This window comes from Maylandia zebra, linkage group LG16, assembly GCF_041146795.1.
Source record: "Maylandia zebra isolate NMK-2024a linkage group LG16, Mzebra_GT3a, whole genome shotgun sequence".
NCBI lineage: Eukaryota > Metazoa > Chordata > Actinopteri > Cichliformes > Cichlidae > Maylandia > Maylandia zebra.
This window is the reverse complement of record NC_135182.1, coordinates 27527285-27547578: the sequence shown is the minus strand read 5'-3', so window position 1 is coordinate 27547578 and position 20294 is coordinate 27527285. Positions and strand designations below refer to the sequence as shown.

The window sequence follows — 20294 nt, the reverse complement described above, 5'->3', positions numbered from 1 at the left end:
GAGGAACGCGAAGGAGGAAGATAAAAGGTTGGAGAGGCGTCCTAAAGCAGAGATGGTATCAGGTCTTTTCCTGGGATCTGTGCTGAGAGGGGCGGATGAGGATCAGCGAGCTGCTGATGAAGACTTCTCTTCCAGCAGAAAAGAGCGGCCTCACATTCACTTTAATTAGGGCTTGTGCCAAGCATTCACACATAAAATAGGGGGGGGGGGGGGGGGGGGGGAAAGCATGTCTTTTATGTGCTGAACAAAGGTTCAACATTTAACATGGCACTATGCTAATGCAGTTAAAGCACATTTTCTTTTGATTATCACAGTGGTGTTGTTGTCTAATTATTATTTTTTTCCAAACGAGAACCCCTCAAAAAGAAAAAAAAAAAAAATCACCCCAGCCTGATACCTGCACCCATTAGTACAACCATTAAAAGAAACGGTGTGGATAATAACCATCCTTCCTTAGACTGAAATCTCTTCATGAGCTCAACATTCTCCAGTTAAAAACATATTAAAAAAAAAAAAACAAACAAACAAAAAAAAAACCCTAGGCCACTTCAGACTGCTGGAAAATGTTTTAATGGGTTAATGCAGGGATTCTTGCAGACAACAATTTCATCTTTTTGTTTTTTTCTTTTTTTTGCTTCCAACATTTCAACATCTCAACATGACGCTGAATGATGAGTAATATCATGTAAAAATGATGCTACTCGTAATTTACAAAATCCTCTGAAGTGTCTGTCACGCCACAACATACAAGACGGACCGAATAAAAAATGACAACCCCTCATTCAAACACAGAACAACATTGCCAGTAGAAGTGATGCTCAGCATCCTACAGATATCCAAGCATGTTAGAGGAAGATTTTGCACATACTCAATTAATTTTATTCTGCACAAATATGTCAGATAATTGCAGAAAAAAAATGGTTAAAACAAAATTGGTACTTGGACACTTTCTTTTGACAATAACATGACCATGCATTAGTCTCTCCACTTTTAGTTAACCACAATATATTGAGAATATATAATATTTGCATGTTGGCAATACTAAAGAAACAAATTCTCAAAATTGAATCTATAACAGTTCACAGACGTATGATCTGGAAAAAGTCATTCAAATGGGAGACTGAGTAAATATGTCCATATACTTCCAATGTTTTAATATATTAGGGCCAAAGTACAGACACTTTTGTCTTACATGTTTCACAAGGATCGACACTGTCTTCATAATGGCAGATCACTATTTCCCCCCACAAATACGCAATAGGACACACTTTCTTGTACATTGGTCTTTTGAAGATGGTTCAACTGTCATTTACATAGAAATGGTGCCATCAATATGGGGCATACACATCTTTTAAAAAGTGTAAAGAACTGACCTTGCACTGAAAGTGTTCATGCTTTTTAATGTCTAGTCACAAAACGGGCTAAACATTACAAATATATAATATTTCCCATTTAGTTAAACCTTTGTTACGTTCCTATAGAACTCCATATCAAAATGACTATTCATGGGAACTAGTGCAACCTGGAGGAGGCCTGGTCTTTGTGACAAGGCAGGCACAGAGTAAAATAGACAAAGTACTCCAGAGCAGCTCCAGAGCAATGGCAGATATATTAAGGCCATTTTGAAAATTACAGGAAAAATAAAACTGTAGCAGAGAGCTTGACTTGCTACCCAGTCTGAACAGAATTCAGTTCGGGCAGCAAAGCAAGCAAGCAACACCGAGTGAACCAATTTTTTTTTTCCTCCCCCCAGTCAATTGATGTCAGTCTTCCACGTGCCAGCCTCCCCCACATCCCTGGCCAGAAAGCCCCACTCTTCTTTATTCAAGTGTGTTCAGTTTTGGTGGAAATAAAGAGTGGTATCCTTGCTAGTCCTTCTTTTTTGTAAACCCATGCTTCACACCTCCAGTAAAGTCCTGGGACACAGTCGGGCAGTCAAGACTGTTTTAGGCGCTTCCTGGGAAGACCGAAGGGTGGGCACTGTGCTGAAGCCAGGGCACGAAAGGCTTCGGCTACCAAGTGAGGATGGGACTGGATCATTGACTTCCAGCCTGCAGTCTCCATTATATCTGTAGCATGACTGTAAGCACATGCAAAAATGAAGTCAGATACTCAGACATGATAATCTGCACATTAAAAACCAATAAACATAAATGAGATTGTAATGACAAAGCAAATAAGTGGGATTTGATTTGTGAGTTGTATGCTAAACTTGAAAAAGGGCCATTAGTGCTTTCCGCACACATGCATAAACTAAAATTAATAGAGCGGTGGAATGCGTCGCGCTGTGAATACAACAGAGAGAAATAAGCTTAATATTTCAAGGTGTCCTGTAACACTGCACTACATCATCTGGAAGAGAAGTAAGAAAAAAAAATCTTCCCACGGCAACCACCTGCATTCTTTTTAAAATTCTACAAATATTCCATTTCCAGGGTTTATCCAGGAATGAGTCTATTAATAACTTGGATACAAAGATATGGAGCTTCAAACTGAAAAGGCAAATAGCACTCTGTCTACCTGGGCTAAAACAATGAATTCTAATGCATCTGGTTGGGGAAAGAGATAAGAGTGTGGTATTAATCTTGTGTCACATATATCAGCTAATTACATACTTGCTATTCCAGTTCTTTCCATCTTTACAGCCCAGCTGTCTCAGGACACTGCACCTATGGCAAGGAGATAAAAAGGTAAGCATTCAGGGCTGGTAAACAGAAATGGCAGCAGGAATTTATCACTGGAGGTTTTTTTTTCTTTTTTGCGATACTTGCCTGTTGATAAAATCTATGGCTTGTGCTTTGAGCTGCTCGGCACTGTGCAAGTCAGCCAGGATGAGGGTGTCGGCCACATTCTCCACTGAAAGGCTGTTGCACAAGGCCTCTTCACACATAACCTTTAAACGCTCAAGAGCATACTGGGGTGGAGGTGATGGAACGAGGGGGGGGAACACAGAGAGCAGCGATTATAGTCTACACGTTAAATAAATGCCGGTGACTTACGGTTTTATCACAGTTAGTGCAAATGCACATTAAGGCTACGGATGCAATCATTTACTGGAATGGATGACTCAGCAATCCTAATAGAAATGGAGAAAAAATGACGAGGATCCAAAATGCTGAAGCAGAAGGCTCTCTAATAAGCATTTTAAAGAAAACTAAAAGCACTACCTTGCAGTTCTATGCCTCTGTCGACCAGTAGAGTTGCAGTTTACATCCAGTTTAAACTTATGAGTTATGTAAGGGAGAATGAAGAAATTTGTGTTGTGTTTACAGTACAAGTGTGCAAAAACTCTATGTCCTCATACTTGGAGATGCTTTACCATTAGAGGTGATTACAATAAAGGAACCATTAAACATGTTGAGAACGGATGTTTACGGGAATGACAGAAAGCTCACTCAGTACAGTTTTGATTCTTCTAACAGTTTATCCTTTTCCAGCTACACAATAACAGCCCTAGACGAAAATATTAGACAAATCAGTCTCAACACAGAAGAGAAACCACATCACCATATCAGCAACCTTAGTTAAATCAGCCCTTTAAAGTTTGAAAAGCTGCCTACAAGTATGTGTTTGGAAGCACACACTGTGGATGAGCACATCCCCCCCCATAAATACATAAAGGTAAAAAATACAGACTACGACGGCTAACAGCTACATAATTACAGAACTGACCGCATTAGCCCTTAAGCCTCATTGACTTACATATAGTGTTGCATATTCCATTCACTGAACAGCTGGAGGCTTCAAACGCTCACAAGGTACACTACTGTCCATGACAATACTGCATACAATTACCATTTCAGCTTTACAGTTTCACTCTTTAAGTTACTAGTGAGTTAGTAACTGAATACAATACAAAGCAAGACCATAAGACTATAAGGTTAATTTTCTACTTTTACAAGAGAAACTGGGAGTAGATGTCTGGTCAAATAAAAGCATAATCTCACTGGGCACTTACTTTATCTGCAGCTGCCAGCAAATTGTCTGCCATTTTCTCCAAATTTGGCGCTTTGCCTGTATAGATGAAGCCCATCATTTCCTTAAAGACATCAGGATCCACATCACTGATGTCAACACGGTTCTGCAAATTTAGACGGCTTTCTTTAGTGCACAGAACCTAGTATGTATATATACACAAAAGCAATAACAGTACTGAAAGGATTTGCTGAGGATGTGACAATTAAAGTTTTACTCCTACCTTTTTACTCTCCTCCATTTCATGTTCAAACATAGCATTAAAAACTGGTGACCTCGCTGCAAAAAAAAAAAAAAAAAAAAAAAAAAAAAAATGCATAAAAATATATATTAAAAAATATACACTTTTGACATTTACCAATGACTCGTCAACAATATTGAGCACATTAGCAAAGCAAATAAAAATGTCTTAATTCATCCAGGCATATAAGCATCAATGTCACATAAGGAAACAGCACATAAATTACTAAGATCTTAGAAGACAGATGTAAAAAGTCCACAAATATCTATACTATTAAAATAAAATGCTGCAAAATTTATATTGCTGCCACTTTGTTAGCACTTCCTCTTTGAGCACTGAGGCTTCCACCATGTCTAATGAAGATGAACTAGGGAGCAGAGCCAGCCTCTCAATCTCCTGAATCTTACAGTCATCTGGGTCAAGCAGGGCCAAGCAGGGGTAGTGGTGTGGATTAGCACCCACTGCAGAAGTAGGCCGCTACAAATCAAGCCATGAACACAGACTGCTCGTAGTCTTTCGAGGTACTTATAGCTCTCCACAGAAGCTGTTCAGAGGCGGCACAGATGTGTCTTTCTTGGCCCATTTTGAGGGCTTTTCTCTGAGTTGTTACAAACTTAAGTTGTGGAGGCCAGGGAGGTCTTACCTGCAAGGATGGATTTGTGGGCTTTGAACTCCTGCCCTCCCACATAGAGGCTGCAGTCTGTGAAGCGTGAACACTCCCACAGGTTCCCGAGGTCATCAGACAGCTGACACTCTGGTACCTTCAGCATGTTCATGTTAGACTGGCCTGAAATGTTAACAGAATCCTGGACAACACTAACCTGTATAGCAGAGAGAAAAAAAAACAAAAAACAAACAAACTAAAGCTGTTGTATCAAGTCAAAACATGCTAACAAATCCAGCAGCAAATATGTAGCAAACATTTAGCAGCCAATATGTGTTTGATTTCTTTCTTTTTAGTGTGTATTATCCAGACTAGGGAACCTACAATTAGGATGGCAAAATGCTTGAAAACATACAACCACTTAAATCCAAAATTAATTAACTTTGCTGACATCCCTAATTGATGGGAAGAGACAGTTTGTCTTTAATTTGAATGCAATTTATTTATCAAAGTGGCAATTTCTCTGAAACTGTTTAATCCTTCTGGAAACGCCGGCTGGCAAATTGTAATCCTAGCAATACTAACTCAATTGCACGTACATGAAAATTCACTGCCACCTCACTTAACTTGTCCCTTGAAAGAAGATTTCAGTAGATGTTCATTCTTCTTGACACACCAAATTCAATTATTTCAGAAAACAAGATCCAACACAAATGATGTGTGATGGGGGAAGCATTTCTTTTGCCAACAGTTCAATGTCATTTGAAGCAAATCCTAACAATAAGTTGCACCACAGCATGCACTCAGGTGTAATGTGGTCATGTCAAGAGCTCTAATCCATTAAAAGGTCGCAACATGGGTGTAATTAAGTTCATATAAGAGTGGTCTAATGTTGAAGACTTCATTTAAAATTTAACATAACAAATGAATACTTTATAAAGCCATATATAACACAACAACTGGTACAAAAAAAAAAAAGAAAAAAAAAAAAAAGAGAAGACAACCAGGTTCTTTCCACTAGCCAAATGTTAGTGGAAAGAACCCAATATGAATTTAATCGCTTACAATTTTTACAATCGATAGAACTTTTGACTGCAATCGAGTAGAGAAATTGTGGTTCATGTCATTTGTAATGTTGCTAAATATAATGACCAAAAAAGACAAAATGGTAGCACTTTAATTTGAAGAATAAAAGGAAAGATTACCTCACAGAACAGGGTGAGCTTGTCATCTGGTAAAAGTCCATTGGCTTCATCAAGGAGGAAATCTCTCCGTATAAATTTTTTGAAGCCCCAGTCTTTGCCTTGGACAAATCTATATGCTCTTTGGCTTTCTGCAACCAAGAGGAAAAAAAAACAAAATTGCAGTCTTGTTATAGCTTTTACAAGCAGGGAATGAAAAGGAACCCAAAAAACACTCAAAATCCTGCACTCACCCATTGCTTTTGTCTCCTCTCGTTTAGCATTCAACAAAGAAAATTTGAACTTTGCTCTGACTTCACTTTTTGGACAGCTAACAAGAAGTAAATACAATGACAAATAATCTTTGCTTTCATCATCAAGTCCCTTTGGATTGACTCGCAGACACCTGCCAAGCGAACAGATAACACTGCACGTCAGTTATCATACAAACTTAAAACAGTACTGCGACGCGCCCTTGGGCGCAATTTTCATGTTTCTGAGCAGCTGTGTGTAATTATCACCTATGTGCAGAGTTCACATACTGAAAACAAATATACTTTTTATTGACATGCTGGTTTGTTCTAGAAAATTCTAGGAACTCAATCAGGCAAAAAATTTGATATAAATAGTAAAAAGCTAAACCATGTTTACATTTCCAAAACTCTAAAAGCTATTCAACACATCAGTGATTTTCATGGCCACAGAAACTAAAGGGAAGAAGAAAAAACAACAAACATCTAGCAGCAGTAAAAGGTTTATCTTGAGTACTAACCATTTCATTTTGTCATTAGGGCCAGAAGAGAAAGTTGAGCTCTTCAACACTTCTCCCATTTCCTCTCTGCAAAAGCTAAAGTTGTTTATGGTCCACATGTAGGAAAACTTCACAACTTTGACCTTGAACAAGAATAAGACACATACAGACCCATCAGACCCCTAATGTGAAACTTAACATACTCCCACAGTAAATTCTGATCACTTGGAAAGTGTCACTATGGGGAGAGAGAGAAAAAAAATCCCAAAAGATGTAAAATTGTAACATTAATGAAGACCAAATTAAATTTAGCTGCTGTTGTATGGTGTAATCTTTTGTATGCTGGATTACTGTTGATATTTAACAGCTGTGCCACCCCCGACCTCAGTAATAATATTCTTAGGAGAATAAAATACAGGAAAATATGATTTTAAAACTAACATTAAAAAAAAATCTGCATTTAAAGTGGCAACCAAGAAGCTTTCATTTTTCTAATGCCTGTAGGGTCACTGCCTATTTATAATGAGATAACCTGATAATGATTTACTCTGCAATTTGCTTATTAAAGTACCAAAATATTTATATGCATGTTTATAATATTAGAAATACTGTGTCTCTGACAACATACTTGGGAGTAAAACGCTGTATTAAGTTACCCCAAATGTAAAATAAGCCGTTCTTACTGCTACAGCTTCACACTGTGTGCAAGAGATGAATTGACTTTTATTATCAAATGCAAAAAGTGGGTGTAGCCAGTTAAATGAGGAGCTGCAGGTGTCAGGCTACAGCCCTGCTATTCAGACTCAATATATGTCAATATTTTTCTTTATTGCCCCCAGAATTTGGTGACCTGTAGTATTATATTTACCTTTATTTTTCATTACTACCAGTAATTACATGTGTATGAGATTGCCACTTTAAATACAATTATATAAAAAATAAAAATAGTTCTATCATTAATAGGTGCAGAAAAGAACAAAAAGAGTACTGTTGTGACCATACCTGTGTGTAACACCAGCTCTCTGCCACAGGTCCACTTGACATCTCCCCAGGAGGAGGAGGAGTGGGAACCCGTGACATCGCTGGCTCTGTGGTACCACTCACTTGCGTCCTTAAAGCACTAACATTACAAGAAAACAATAAACAACGAGTATTTCTCGAGAATTAAACAGCATAAAGTTTAGCTTTCATGAATCAGCCTGGAAACACATTTGAAACATGAGTAAACAAAATGAAAATGAAACCATCCTCATGTACAGTTAACTGTATTCTCTGTACTTTTCCTTTATGTAAAAAGTACCATAACTTGACAGCCAGTCGCCAGTCACCCTAAAAGCACATCTCCAAAGTTTGAGTAAAGCTATAGTCAGCGTGATTTATTACAAATATGATTACAGCAAGAAAAAAAAAGAAAAGCTTCAATGAAAACAGCCAATATTACATAACTAAATAAATCAAAAGGTTATCTTTCAGCAGTTGTGGCTGGCAAAAAAAGGGTCAAAACAATGTTGGCTGTTCAGAACAGGAATTGAAGCAGGATTTATAGTTCGTCCGAACTGTATGTCTAATGTTTGGACACCTACAAGACATGCCTCTCCACAAATTTCTGAAAAAAATAAAATAAAATTTAAAAAAAAAATCAAGTGCTCCATACTATTTTTATAACAATGGCAAGATACAAATGCCATTTTTATTTCACTTATTCAGTGCATGTTTATGACAGCAATATACCAAAACCTACATATAACTGCTCATATTTATCAGAGCTGGATCACACAGTTTTATTTTTATTTTTCTCCTAACGTAAGATCATTTAAGTTCATATTTTCTTGCAGTAAGTTCAAAAGTCTCTAAAGCCCTGTGATCCTTATCACACTTTCTTGGAGTAAATTTCTATTAAAAATGATGAAACTGGTCATGTTTTTAGACAATTGGCAAACATCCCTAGCATTAATCATCTTTTGTACCTCCCTCCTACCATGTGCTACATAAAAAAATTAAGTAAAATTTCTTTAATTTCCAATATTTAATTTGAGCCCAAAAGTGTTCCAATTCTGAGACAATATCCAGTGTCAAAGGGCAAGCTGATGTCGCCATTTCCATGTTTTATAATACATTATACTAATAATGTAAACTTAATCTTAAATGCATAAATGTTTTACCTAAAAATGTTCTTGTACTCCTCTGTGTGTGATATGACTTTGCTTAACCATAGCACACGATCATACATTATGTAGTTTTATCACCTAAAGAAAACATTTCGTTAAATAAAAACCAGCGGTCAGTGAATTTGCTGTAGACACAGTATGACTGAAACTGTTTTGGATTATTGTAGACTCCGATGAGACTTCTTTCTATGTCTCTATAAAAATATATCGTGATATGATTGCTATATCAATGCTATACATTTACACTCCCTACTCTGTTACTTTGGTACCTAAAAAATGGAGCTACTTCCACAATTTCCAAATAAGAACAGAACTTTTAAAAATTTCCAAGAAAACTGTTCCTGCTACAGGTGGAAATAGCAAACATATTTTACCTTCTGAGATTAAAAAAAAAAAAAAAAAAAAAAAAAAAACACTGCAAGTACAACCAGGCTAAGAAGGACGAGACAGCAGGCGCTGACGATTTCCGACTCAAAAGAAAACAAATGACTCCACCAAGCATCACAGGAAGACTTTCTGCGTGCGCTCCATATGACAGCAAGGGCAAACGGTGGATGGAAATCACTGACGCGCTTACATGGTGGAACCATGTAATAAAGAAATAAATAAAAGCTGGACCCAAGATGCAACATCCTAGGTGGAAGATTTTCTCCTTTATTCTGTACAGTATTGTACAGCTATGAGTTTATGTCACTGTAGTTATTGTTAAAATTTTCAGGAAAAACACTACCGAGCAACTTGTTTGCTTACAGCTAAATCATACTGTCACTACTATTGCACTATAAACGCTGCATTGTTTTAAATTAGGAAGTATGTCATCAGTGACAGTAGCTCACTGGAAAAGCAGAATGGAAAATGCTCATCATTTACTTGCACTTATAAATGCTGCTGCCTGCAAGCATCATTTAAACATCTTTCAGTATTTTTTTACCTTCTCTGTAATGTCAGAATTATCGCTATGGCAAATTTCCTAGAAATATTGTGATATAATTTGCAAGCTATAGCGCTCACTCATGCTAATGTGTATGTGCGGTTTCCAGTATAAAGCCTTGTATCAGTGCTTTGAGTAGTCAAACTGAATCTACACAATCAAGTCTGCACACATCTGAGCCTAGTGCCCTAAAGAGCAAGAACCAACTCCTTATAATCACCTCTTGAATGGTTGAAATGTACACAGATGGATGTTTTTAGGTTATCACTGGATCCTTCATGACCTTATCCTGATGTTACATACTAGAAAAAAAAAGGAAACAAATATTAGGCCTTGAATATAGAGCTGTTCAACCTATCTAGTAGTAACTGCAGAGCCCCCATGCTACAGAAGCATCTAGAAATGAAGAAAATGCTCATAACAAACCCGTCACATTTATCCCCCCCAAAAAGTCAAATTGAACCACAGGAAAGTGATTGCTTAAATAAATAAATAAAAATCAGTCGTGAATGCCACGTTATTAAAAACTGAGTGCAGCACTCACGACAACATAGTGGTTATCCGGATGAGTAATTTAGGTTTGTAGTATTTTGCTAAACGTTAACGATAATTTAGGACAATTTATCGCTCGCCACATCCTTTAGGTGGCTGCTCGGCTGATAGGTCTGTGTGTTAAACTTAAGATTCACCTGCAACTTTCTTTGGCCAACACATTAGCTGGAGTTGTGCTACCTCGCCTGTAACACAACACAGATGATGCTATGCGGACTAACATTCAACTAGCTGGATTGCATTAGCTAAAAGTTACACCGCAGGAGTTGTATTGAGCCTCACAACTTACATTACCCAATACGGTTTTCCAGATGTAAACAAGTGTGACTAACAGTAAGTTAGTATGAAAAACATTAAAAAAATAAATAGCAAATAAAGCAACAGCTCAATGTTAGCTAAAGTATCAATACAAATTTCCAGACCATCATTTACGCCGCTTCACCATATGTCGTCATTTAACAACAAACTTGCTCAAATAAGAACAGTAATAAAAGGGGAAGCATCATATTTTAGATATTTATCGATTTTATGTTCAATATGTATGTAGCTAACCTTTTCATTAGCAAGCTTAACTTCACTTTAGCAGACCGCAAATACGGCGAATAGTCATCAGCTAGCACACAACATGTTAGCAATAAATCTGTTCGCATGTTTCCCAGCACACTTAGATCAGTTGTATTACTTCTCATCTGCGACACAAAATAACTAAAGATACCTCAAGTTGATTCCGTGCCGTGTTGTTTAGACCCCGCATTAGCCGGCGTGAAACAAAAGGGCCTTCGCTGAGACAGGATGCTACCTAACGAAGCGCTTTGGTTCAGCCTGCTGGTGGGAAAACAACATCGGCTAACTAGCGGCTAGCTAGCTAATCTCTACACTGGCTGCTGGCAAAAAAGTTTAAAAAGACGTGGTGACTGCGTACCTCTCAATTTCATACTCTCACATATATCGAATAACGCATAAAGCTTTGTATTACACCTGCTCCTTTCACGGTCCGTCACTTTGAACTCTTTTTCATTCAGTCTCTTTACAAGGTTTCTTTGTCTAATTTATATCTCTGCTAGCTTACATTTGTCTAGCTGGCTGGGGTAGCTTGAATGGCTAGAAAATATAGCTACTGCGCAGGCGCGAAATTTGGATAATGTCCACAAACTGATCATGTCTTCCTCCATCTCAACTATAATAATACTAATAATAATACTACTACTACTGCTAATAATAATAATAATAATAATAATAATAATAATGTTCCCCTTTCAGCTAAACTTTGATCTTAAAAACTGAAAATAGCAGTGGTTACTCTGGAGACTAGATAGACCTATTGATTAGGCTATTCAGGCAATAGGATTACAAACATACACAAATACACACACACATAAGTGTGAATCTTTGCCATTTTGAGACACTGGATAGTATAGTACCTCATCAGCATCCACGTGGACTTATAATACTTATTTTAGATCAAGTAACTTGTAAGTTCCATGTTTGTAATTGGGTTCTTGAGACCTGGATTACAAGTGTGTGTGCCTGTAAAACCCTATTAGCCAGCAAGTGTTGTTTAAATTTTTTTTTACATATGAATCAATTGACTTGACTTGGTAACTTTGGGAAAGGATTGTGCACTCATATATTTATACATTTACCTACAGGTTCTCACATCTTTTTAGGGTTATTTCATTTTTGCTGGTGAGAATATACACATTGCCTTACAACAAAATTAAGTACATTGCAGTACAAATAAATGAGTAGTTTAAACTTAAACACCCCCCCCCCCCCCCCCCCCCCTCTCTCTCTCTCTTTTCCCCTTTAAAAGCACCTCTGTGACTCTGTGTTGGAAAGTTTCTTCTTAGCTTTAGATCTCATGAGATCCAGTCTGAAGAAGCTAAGAAGAAACTTAGCTGATATTTTAACTTGCATTGATAACACCAGCTCTTAATGAGATTGCTATCACTATTCAATCAGCACTGTAGTGGTCCTTCCCAGGTGGTAATGGTCCTGACCAAGAGCAATACAAGAAGTATGGCCCTGCAAGTAATATGGTTTCTCTTATACCCCCAAGCTACTATTCTAATGATGTGTCAGCTAAAGTTCAGCAGCATAATGCTCAGCCAGCAGTGTTGGGAAGGTTACTTTTAAAATGTATTCCACTACAGATTACATGCGCCAAAATGTATTGTTTTGTAACGTATTCCGTTACGTTACTCAATGAAAGTAATGTATTCTGAATACTTTGGATTACTTAATATATTATCATGCTTTTTACAACTACATAAATGTACTATTGCTGTGTGATTACTGTTACTGAAGGTCTGCTGCTCCGAACCGTAGTAAAGGGACCTCTGGCTAATATGTCCGGTTTGTAGCTGAAAACTAGCTTTACTTTGTTGTCTGGGTCAACTTTGCTAGCAGTTGAAAGACTGCTCCAACGGAGCTTATTGTTTTAGAGGAAAACACGAACACAGTGTACAGTCGAGTATTAATAGCTTACTTACAACTGGGCTTGTCAGGCACTCTTTTTGGCTGCAGTGGTTATTATTATATTTACATGCTTCCAGCTCCTGTTTCTGCAGGGTGACAACTCCCTCCTCGCGCTCACGGACACATGGTAAATGACCGATTGTTCAGTCGGACGTCACTAGCCGTGTCTGGACCTAAACTCCGCTGCAGGTCCATATATCAAACCATCACTATGGCATTACTGAGAGTTGAAAAACTGTCTAAGTCTTTCATCTTTAATAAAATGATCAGCGTTCTGCTCTACCAGGTGTAACAATTGAGTTTAACATCCAGGCATCCATGAAAACGGAATTTATGACATTTAATGGAGTTAGAAGTTAGCAGGGAGTTAGCTCGCTAGCTTCTATCTAAATACAATATAGCATGTCCTGACTAGAGATGGCACAATACCACTTTTTTATGTCCGATACCGATACCGATATCATAAATTTGGATATCTGCCGATACCGATATGAATCCGATATAGTGTTTTTTAATCAACAAAACTGTTTTTTAAATATCTTGCTGCATTTTGTATAAGTTCATACTCAAGTTTAAAACAACAACTACACTAAAGCTATTCTGTTATACCTGTATCCAAAAAAAATATTTCATAGTTCAGCAATACTGATCAATCTAATAAACTTAAACCTACACCATCCTCCCTATTCTGGTATTTTAAAGAGTACTTAGCATATATATTAAGCAACCTAACTAATAGGGTTCCAACTCCCAGCAACAACAAAAATAAATAAATAAAAAATAGGGAACCACCCCTCACGCTCCACCTCATGATGCTTAATCAACGTAATCAACCTTAATTTGATGCAGTGTGAAAAAAAAAGCACAGAAATCAATTATTTTTCAAGAAATATTAAATAGATTCAACATCTTTCTTCAACAAAATTGCAGACTGCACAGATGGTACCTTCACAAAGGAAAAAGTACTATAGCTTACTAGGGTATATATATATATATATTAGACTTAATAGTTACTATATACAGTAATGGACTTCTATTCATTTTGCATCAAATTAAAACGTTGGCTGTCAGATAATTATTTATTAAAAGCTAGACATTTTAAATGAGAATAAGAAAGAAAAGTATGTCTTTGTGCCCCCTTTTCCTTGTTCATGCCCTATCGGCCCCCCTGGCTAAACTTTGCTAGATCCGCCCCTGCACAGTTACCAGCCGTCAGCTACGTAGAAAAAGATCCTCGAGTAGAAAGTAATATTAAATAAATTCTAACAACAGCTTATAGAGCTTAAACGTGCTGCTGTTGTTCAGCCGCTGGTTTCCTCTTTCTGGTGCAAAGTGGGCCAAAAGCAAACAAGAGAGACGTACTCCTGACAGAAAAGCCGATCAGCTGATCATTAAGCAGTTTCATGATTGAAGTAGCAGCAAGAAGAGGCAGAGATGGACTTACACACTTGCCTTGCTTTACTTCTCTCGGGGATAACTTTGTCGGAGATGAAATGCCGGGTTGCTAGCGAAGCTCCACATGCTATCCAGACCACAGACAGGTCCCGCATGCCACAGCCGCTCTATCACGTGATGCATACTGCTCCGACGTGCTAACGTTCTGAGGTGAGTTATGGTGTTGCAAGTTTTGTGAGGTGCTTTCGTGATATTTAATGGATCGGATTACATTTTTTATTTTTCTCCGATATCCGATTCAGTAATTTAGGTCAGTATCGGACCGATACCGATACGTAATATCGGATCGGTCCATCTCTAGTCCTGACTGCGGGGTTTTGGAACGTACAGCTCTGTTATCACTTCCAGCATAAATGAAGACAGAAAACTAAACAGCAGTGAAGTTTGTAGGGTTACTGAAGTTGGGCTAGCTGGTATATAATGATGTGCTACGTGACCGCTAGCGACACAGCTATGTTAGCATAATATAAACAAGCTAACTTTTTTTCCACTCGATAAAAGTTAACGTGAGTGTTCTCGGTGGTCAGGAACAAATGTAATCGCATGGCAGGATGGTGTAAAAGGACCAAACTTCAGCCAGGAGAACAACTGAGATAATCCATCCACAATACGAGGTTAGTCATTCATGGGCTGCTGCATGGGCTGGGCTGTAGTTACATCCTAAGGTTTTAAAAACTGAGCTTAAATAAATGATTAGCGGTAATAAAAGCCGAGGGAGGTCAACAGGGATCACTGACTGTTTTAGGAGCTTTTTGAGATCAAATAGAAGAAAATACATAACATTAAACATGTTAACAACACAAAAGCCATATTAAACGCAGACTACTTTAGACCCGGAAGTAGGATTCGTCGCGTCATCACTGAACAACCGGATAGCGCTTTACTAGTCCCTAAGGACCCCAAAGCGCTTGACACAACCAGCCATCCATTCACACACTGGTGATGGCAAGCTACATTGTAGCCACAGCCACCCTGGGGCGCACTGACAGAGGCGAGGCTGCCGGACACTGGCGCCACCGGGCCCTCTGACCTCCACCAGTAGACAACGGGTGAAGTGTCTTGCACAAGGACACAACGACCGAGACTGTCCAAGCCAGGGCTCAAACCAGCAACCTTCCGATAACAAGGCAACTCCCAACTCTTGATCCACGATCGACACGTGTAGTCCATTCTCCCTGCAGCACAGACTACACTGACCATGATGCTACATTCTTTAGAGCTACCCCTGTAGCATTCTGCCTATTAGCTTAGCACAACAACAACAACAACAAGGCACTCTCTCCCGCATGAAACACACTATTGCAGAGTGAGGGCGTCACCCTGTAACCAACCGTAACCTGCAGCCTGGAACAACAGAACGTAGCTGTCAAACAAAACCCAAACAGTCCTGACCCGCCACAATATGAAACAGGAAAATACCTCTGTGTAATCCATTTATTTCAACAAAGTAACTGTATTCTAAATACCACCTTTTAAACGGTAACTGTAACGGAATAGAGTTACTCATATTTTGTATTTTAAATACATGTATTCCGTTACTCCCCAACACTGTCAGTCAGTTATCAAAAATGTGCAAAATGAGCATCACAAACTAAAATTAAAAAGGCTGGCTGTTCATATGGTTAGTCTTAAGGAGAAATAACATGTGTAATCACTTTTACTTCTGTCGTGAGAGTAAACAGATTTCTGTATAATACTGTACTAACTACCACACTGATGTGGAAGTTTTTATTTCAGCATTTTACTGATTTTACACAGGGATGTATTCAGATTCATGGTATAAGTTAGGTCCATGTGGGATTTTTTTTCTTTAAGAACTGTATTCCGAAGGAGGAGAATTAATGTATTAAATCACATGAAACACGAGACCACCTGCAAACAACGTGTGTGTTAGGCTATAACATCACAGGCTGGAGAAAAAACTGGGGGGAAAAACCCATTCAAATAAAGAAATCTAATGTATTTACACTACAGATGAAACTTCCCACTGCGTCTTCTCATTGTTTCTTCTTTCTACTTCTGATGTTGCTCATTTAGCAAACACAAAGCAGCTTCTGGTATGCCATTCTCTGAAACAAAACTCTGTTAAGGCTCCCTGCAGGCCTGTGATAACTAATTCCCTTTCAGATGGATGGACACTATTGTACAGAATGAGCAATAAGTGGCCTTCTTGCACTAGTCTCGATTCACAAGTAAATATGTTATAGTTTTTGAATGTTTGCACCATATAATGACAAAAACACCCAAATATCTGAGCCGGTTGGGTTTTAGTCAAATATACTGTAAACACAGCAGTGAAATGTCACATTTTGCAGCCCACATCAAATGCCTTTAATATCACAGCGATGATACACTGACCCATTTTGAAGTGGAAGGGATGGATGATAAGATCACAGCTGAAGAGGCGATGCTTATCGAGCATTTAAATCAGTTTAATTTAAGGGCAGGGAAACAGGCTTTACTGAACGTGACCACAGGCAACATAATCTAACAATTCAAGAATAGGACGGCTCAAGAATAATCATTTCATTGTATTAGTCTGTTAGACTTTTAACAGCCCCGGCTTTTCATTAGTGTGTATGGTGCACAGTACATACACTTGGTGCATTAAAATTTTCATTTACAAGTAAATAAATAAATAAAAGCTTATTTCTTCAGATTGCTTTTCATATTTTCTATGTGTCGCTTAGTAGTTTATGTATGGCATTTGTTGAAACTCACCCAAGGTACTATCCACCTGCTAATGCTAGCTCCAAAGCCGTTGTGCGCTCTGACTCAAAGTTAGAACAGGATGATTCCTATTCTGTAGACATTCTGCAAAAGATATATCATGTAAATTGTAAATTAGGTTGTTTTCAGTATTTTTGCTTGTTTAAATAAAGAAAATAAGTAATATCGATCATATTCTTGGCTCGTTGAGATGAATCTCTGTTTAATCTCTGTCATATCTGCTGTATTGATCATGTATGAATAGGCCTCTGCAATAATGTACCCTTGAACAATGACTGTAGCAGTCCTCTACTGCCAATCTCAAGTACTTTTCTAATTAAAAAAAAATTCAAGTTATCACTGATATTACTACTGACAAGTATTCAGTGCTTTGAGTGATGGAGACTGATATAGACAGAACTTATGAGCAGGAGAAAAAAGGGCTACAGTGCCAAGATGAGTCCCAGTGACCTTATCAGAACATGGCGGCGAGAGAAAAATTGATTTTGACATTAGTCACATACTTTTTTTCCAGACTGCTTTGGAAATAGTCATAATACTGAACAATGGAGATTGTAGAAAAGCCCGAGGATCCAGCGTTTCTTCTAATTTGATTTTAATCTATGTAATAAAAATTCAAATAATCATTGGATGGAAAGTGAAATCTAGTAGTTGATCAAACAGATCATTAGACCTTGAGAAACTTACTTGTGTAGTAGTTTTCAACTCTTCCACCTTCTGCTAAACAAATATTCTGTGAGGATGTTTTGTATTTTGTTTTATAGTCATTATACTAAAAAAAAAAAGACTACAGAATAATTTATTTATCCCAAGTTAGAAATTACTTACTTTTTCATATGGAAAAAAAAAACTCACTTCACTGACTTTTGAGTTTCTTTGAGACTTCTTTTCCTTTCCTTTTCTCCTCTTGAGCTCAAGTAGCTGGAGTGGCTTGTGTCAGGTAAAAATTAAACAAATATGTGACCTGTAGATCATTTTGCTTACAGGATCAATTCAATTAATTTGGAGATCTTAAATCATCTGCCAGACTTTCAAGTATTCACTACATATTCCTTAAGGGCTTAAGATCTTGGGAGGTTGACACCACCCACTTCTCTAGCATCAACTTGACAGAGGTTTAAATACGACAGGTTACACCTGTTGCTCCTGGATAGCTTTGCCCACGGCCACATAACTTGATTAGGTTTTAGTTTCCTTTTTTGATTTGAGTGAAATTAGAAGAAAAAATACAAAATGTCACATTTTTGTGGATATGAACTTATATATATATATATATATATATATATATATATATATATATATATATATATATATATATATATATATATATATATATAGCTAGACAAAGTTTCAGAGAACATCATACCTGTACTTACATGCCTAAATGCACTTACTTTGTCACATAACTTGAAATATGCTGTCATTAGAGAAATTTATGCTTTTGTCTTGTTGGAAATTGTTTCCATTGTGGTTAATCAATGAATTTTGGCCCAAAATTCTGATATTAGAAAAGCATTTGATGTTGGTGTCTAAGGGACTGATACTTCCAAACTTCTTAATGGTGTTGTAGCGTATATGTAAAATTATTTTTGAGAGGACTAGAATTATTATTAACAACCCAAAAAAGTTCTGAGCTTCAAAACTGTAGGTTGATTAAAGGCTAGATTAAAATAAAAAAATTGAACATGGAATAATCATCTAATCCTAGCTCAGTGAAATAATCCAGCAATTCTTTACACTCTCCTTTACTTTGTTTACTGTATAACCTCAAGTCACCTTCTTAAAATAATCTTACTGGCTGACAGAGAACTGATGGATTATTTCATGAAAAATATGTAAGGTGGAAAATTTGTCTTCTCGTACCCCAAGAACATAATTTTTGCCAAAGATGTCCCATATTTAATTTCCAAGTGCATCAAAATTTTATGTAGGTGGGATATCACATCTATTGCCCATATTTACGACACTGAAATGCATGTGGTATATTAATATCTTCCAGCTGTAACATTCTGCATGACAGTTGAAGGAGACCAACTCTGTGATGCTTTTAGCCGCTAAACACTCATTTCTGTATTGTTTGTGTACTACAACTCCATGTAATTAATTATGAATTCCAGTCTGAATTTTTTCTACTGTGGCATTTAATTCCTGCTCAGTCTTATTGTTTGTGGCAAATTAAAAAGAAACTGATGATGTCACAATGACTAATAGAGTCCTGGCATCCACCATAAAAATGTTCTAATCTTTTTTTGTAAAATGAATAATAGTAAGGCAGTTGAAGTCCAAGTTGACACTTGTGTCTTGTAGTAGCCTGCAGCAGATTTCATACATGGGCTGCCTGTTTAATCCATGCACACATTTCTTAGTATCTTCATTCATTATAAGCTTGAGCCACTGTAATCCATTTTTTCCCACCAACGGTACACATAGCTCTTTTAATCTCAGTAACACTGCACTGAATGCTCAACGCAATGTCACAAGGATGTCTCCGCAGCATAGACTGTAGATTTTAGTAATCCATCCCTGCAAGCATTAATTTTAAATATATTTCTAATAAATGTAGAACTCGCTCTGTGACTGAAGGTCACCATACATTCAGTTAATATATAACATTCATTAAATCCTGCAGCATGTCGTCTGTCTGTGTGTAAATTTGTAAATTTGACTGAGATCTGAAAAACTGAAACACACAAAACCATTTTACTTTATGCTCAACTTATCTAACTTGTGCATTTTTGTTGAAGCTGAGCATTAAATTCATCTGCTATACAAAGCCAGGACTTTTAAATTGGTCGCTCATAAAATGGGTATGATCTTCATATAAGTAGCAATCATACACAAACAAGTTAATAACACAGATGCCGCACTTTGATGTCGTTATTGAACACTTGGATGTGAATTGCAAAAAACTTTATTCTCTAGATTAATTAGCTAACTTCTGTTCATGTGAGCCATTTTGCCTCCTGTGTGCTTTGGGTTTCATGTAAGACACTGCTTCCTTGAAAGCCTTATGTAAATAATCTTGATACAGTTTGACATTATTTGTTCACCCGATGATCACAAGACCTCCAGGGCCAGAGGTAACAAAGCAGTCCTTGCATATGTTGTGCTCTTAATATAACGTTTAAAGGGCAACCACTCGTAGGAAGAAAAGTAACAATCCTTAAATTCCTCAAACTGTAGGACGGGATCTCTATAGTGAAAATTTGACATCCAACATTCTTTAAG

The 20294-nt window shown here is 37.4% G+C and overlaps 1 protein-coding gene across 2 annotated transcripts; it reads right to left on the bottom strand.

Annotated features, from left to right (window-relative positions):
- Window positions 1-551: 551 nt before the first annotated feature.
- spopla (speckle type BTB/POZ protein like a) lies at window positions 552-11515 on the bottom strand. Of its 2 annotated transcripts, none has more exons than XM_004563115.4 (12): window positions 11119-11515; window positions 10072-10153; window positions 7755-7872; window positions 6774-6895; window positions 6256-6407; window positions 6026-6153; window positions 4860-5037; window positions 4199-4254; window positions 3959-4081; window positions 2772-2914; window positions 2616-2669; window positions 552-2080 (listed from the first exon to the last, which is right to left on the bottom strand). In XM_004563115.4, the coding sequence occupies exons 3-12, from the start codon at window positions 7830-7832 to the stop codon at window positions 1936-1938; spliced, it is 1179 nt and encodes a 392-aa protein (XP_004563172.1). In that variant the 5' UTR covers window positions 7833-7872; window positions 10072-10153; window positions 11119-11515; the 3' UTR covers window positions 552-1935. The 2 variants fall into 2 exon arrangements, with proteins under 2 accessions (XP_004563172.1, XP_012777864.1); XM_012922410.3 differs by having other exon boundaries at window positions 11326-11515.
- Window positions 11516-20294: the final 8779 nt, after the last annotated feature.

Excerpts from the sequence above, each read along its gene's own strand:
- spopla (XM_004563115.4), bottom strand. The coding sequence starts at position 7,832 with ATGTCACGGGTTCCCACTCCTCCTCCTCCTGGGGAGATGTCAAGTGGA. Across the intron at positions 6,408-6,773 it reads CCTAATGACAAAATGAAATG|GTGTCTGCGAGTCAATCCAA; the intron begins GTTAGTACTCAA and ends TTCGCTTGGCAG. Across the intron at positions 4,082-4,198 it reads AAATGGAGGAGAGTAAAAAG|AACCGTGTTGACATCAGTGA; the intron begins GTAGGAGTAAAA and ends CTAAATTTGCAG.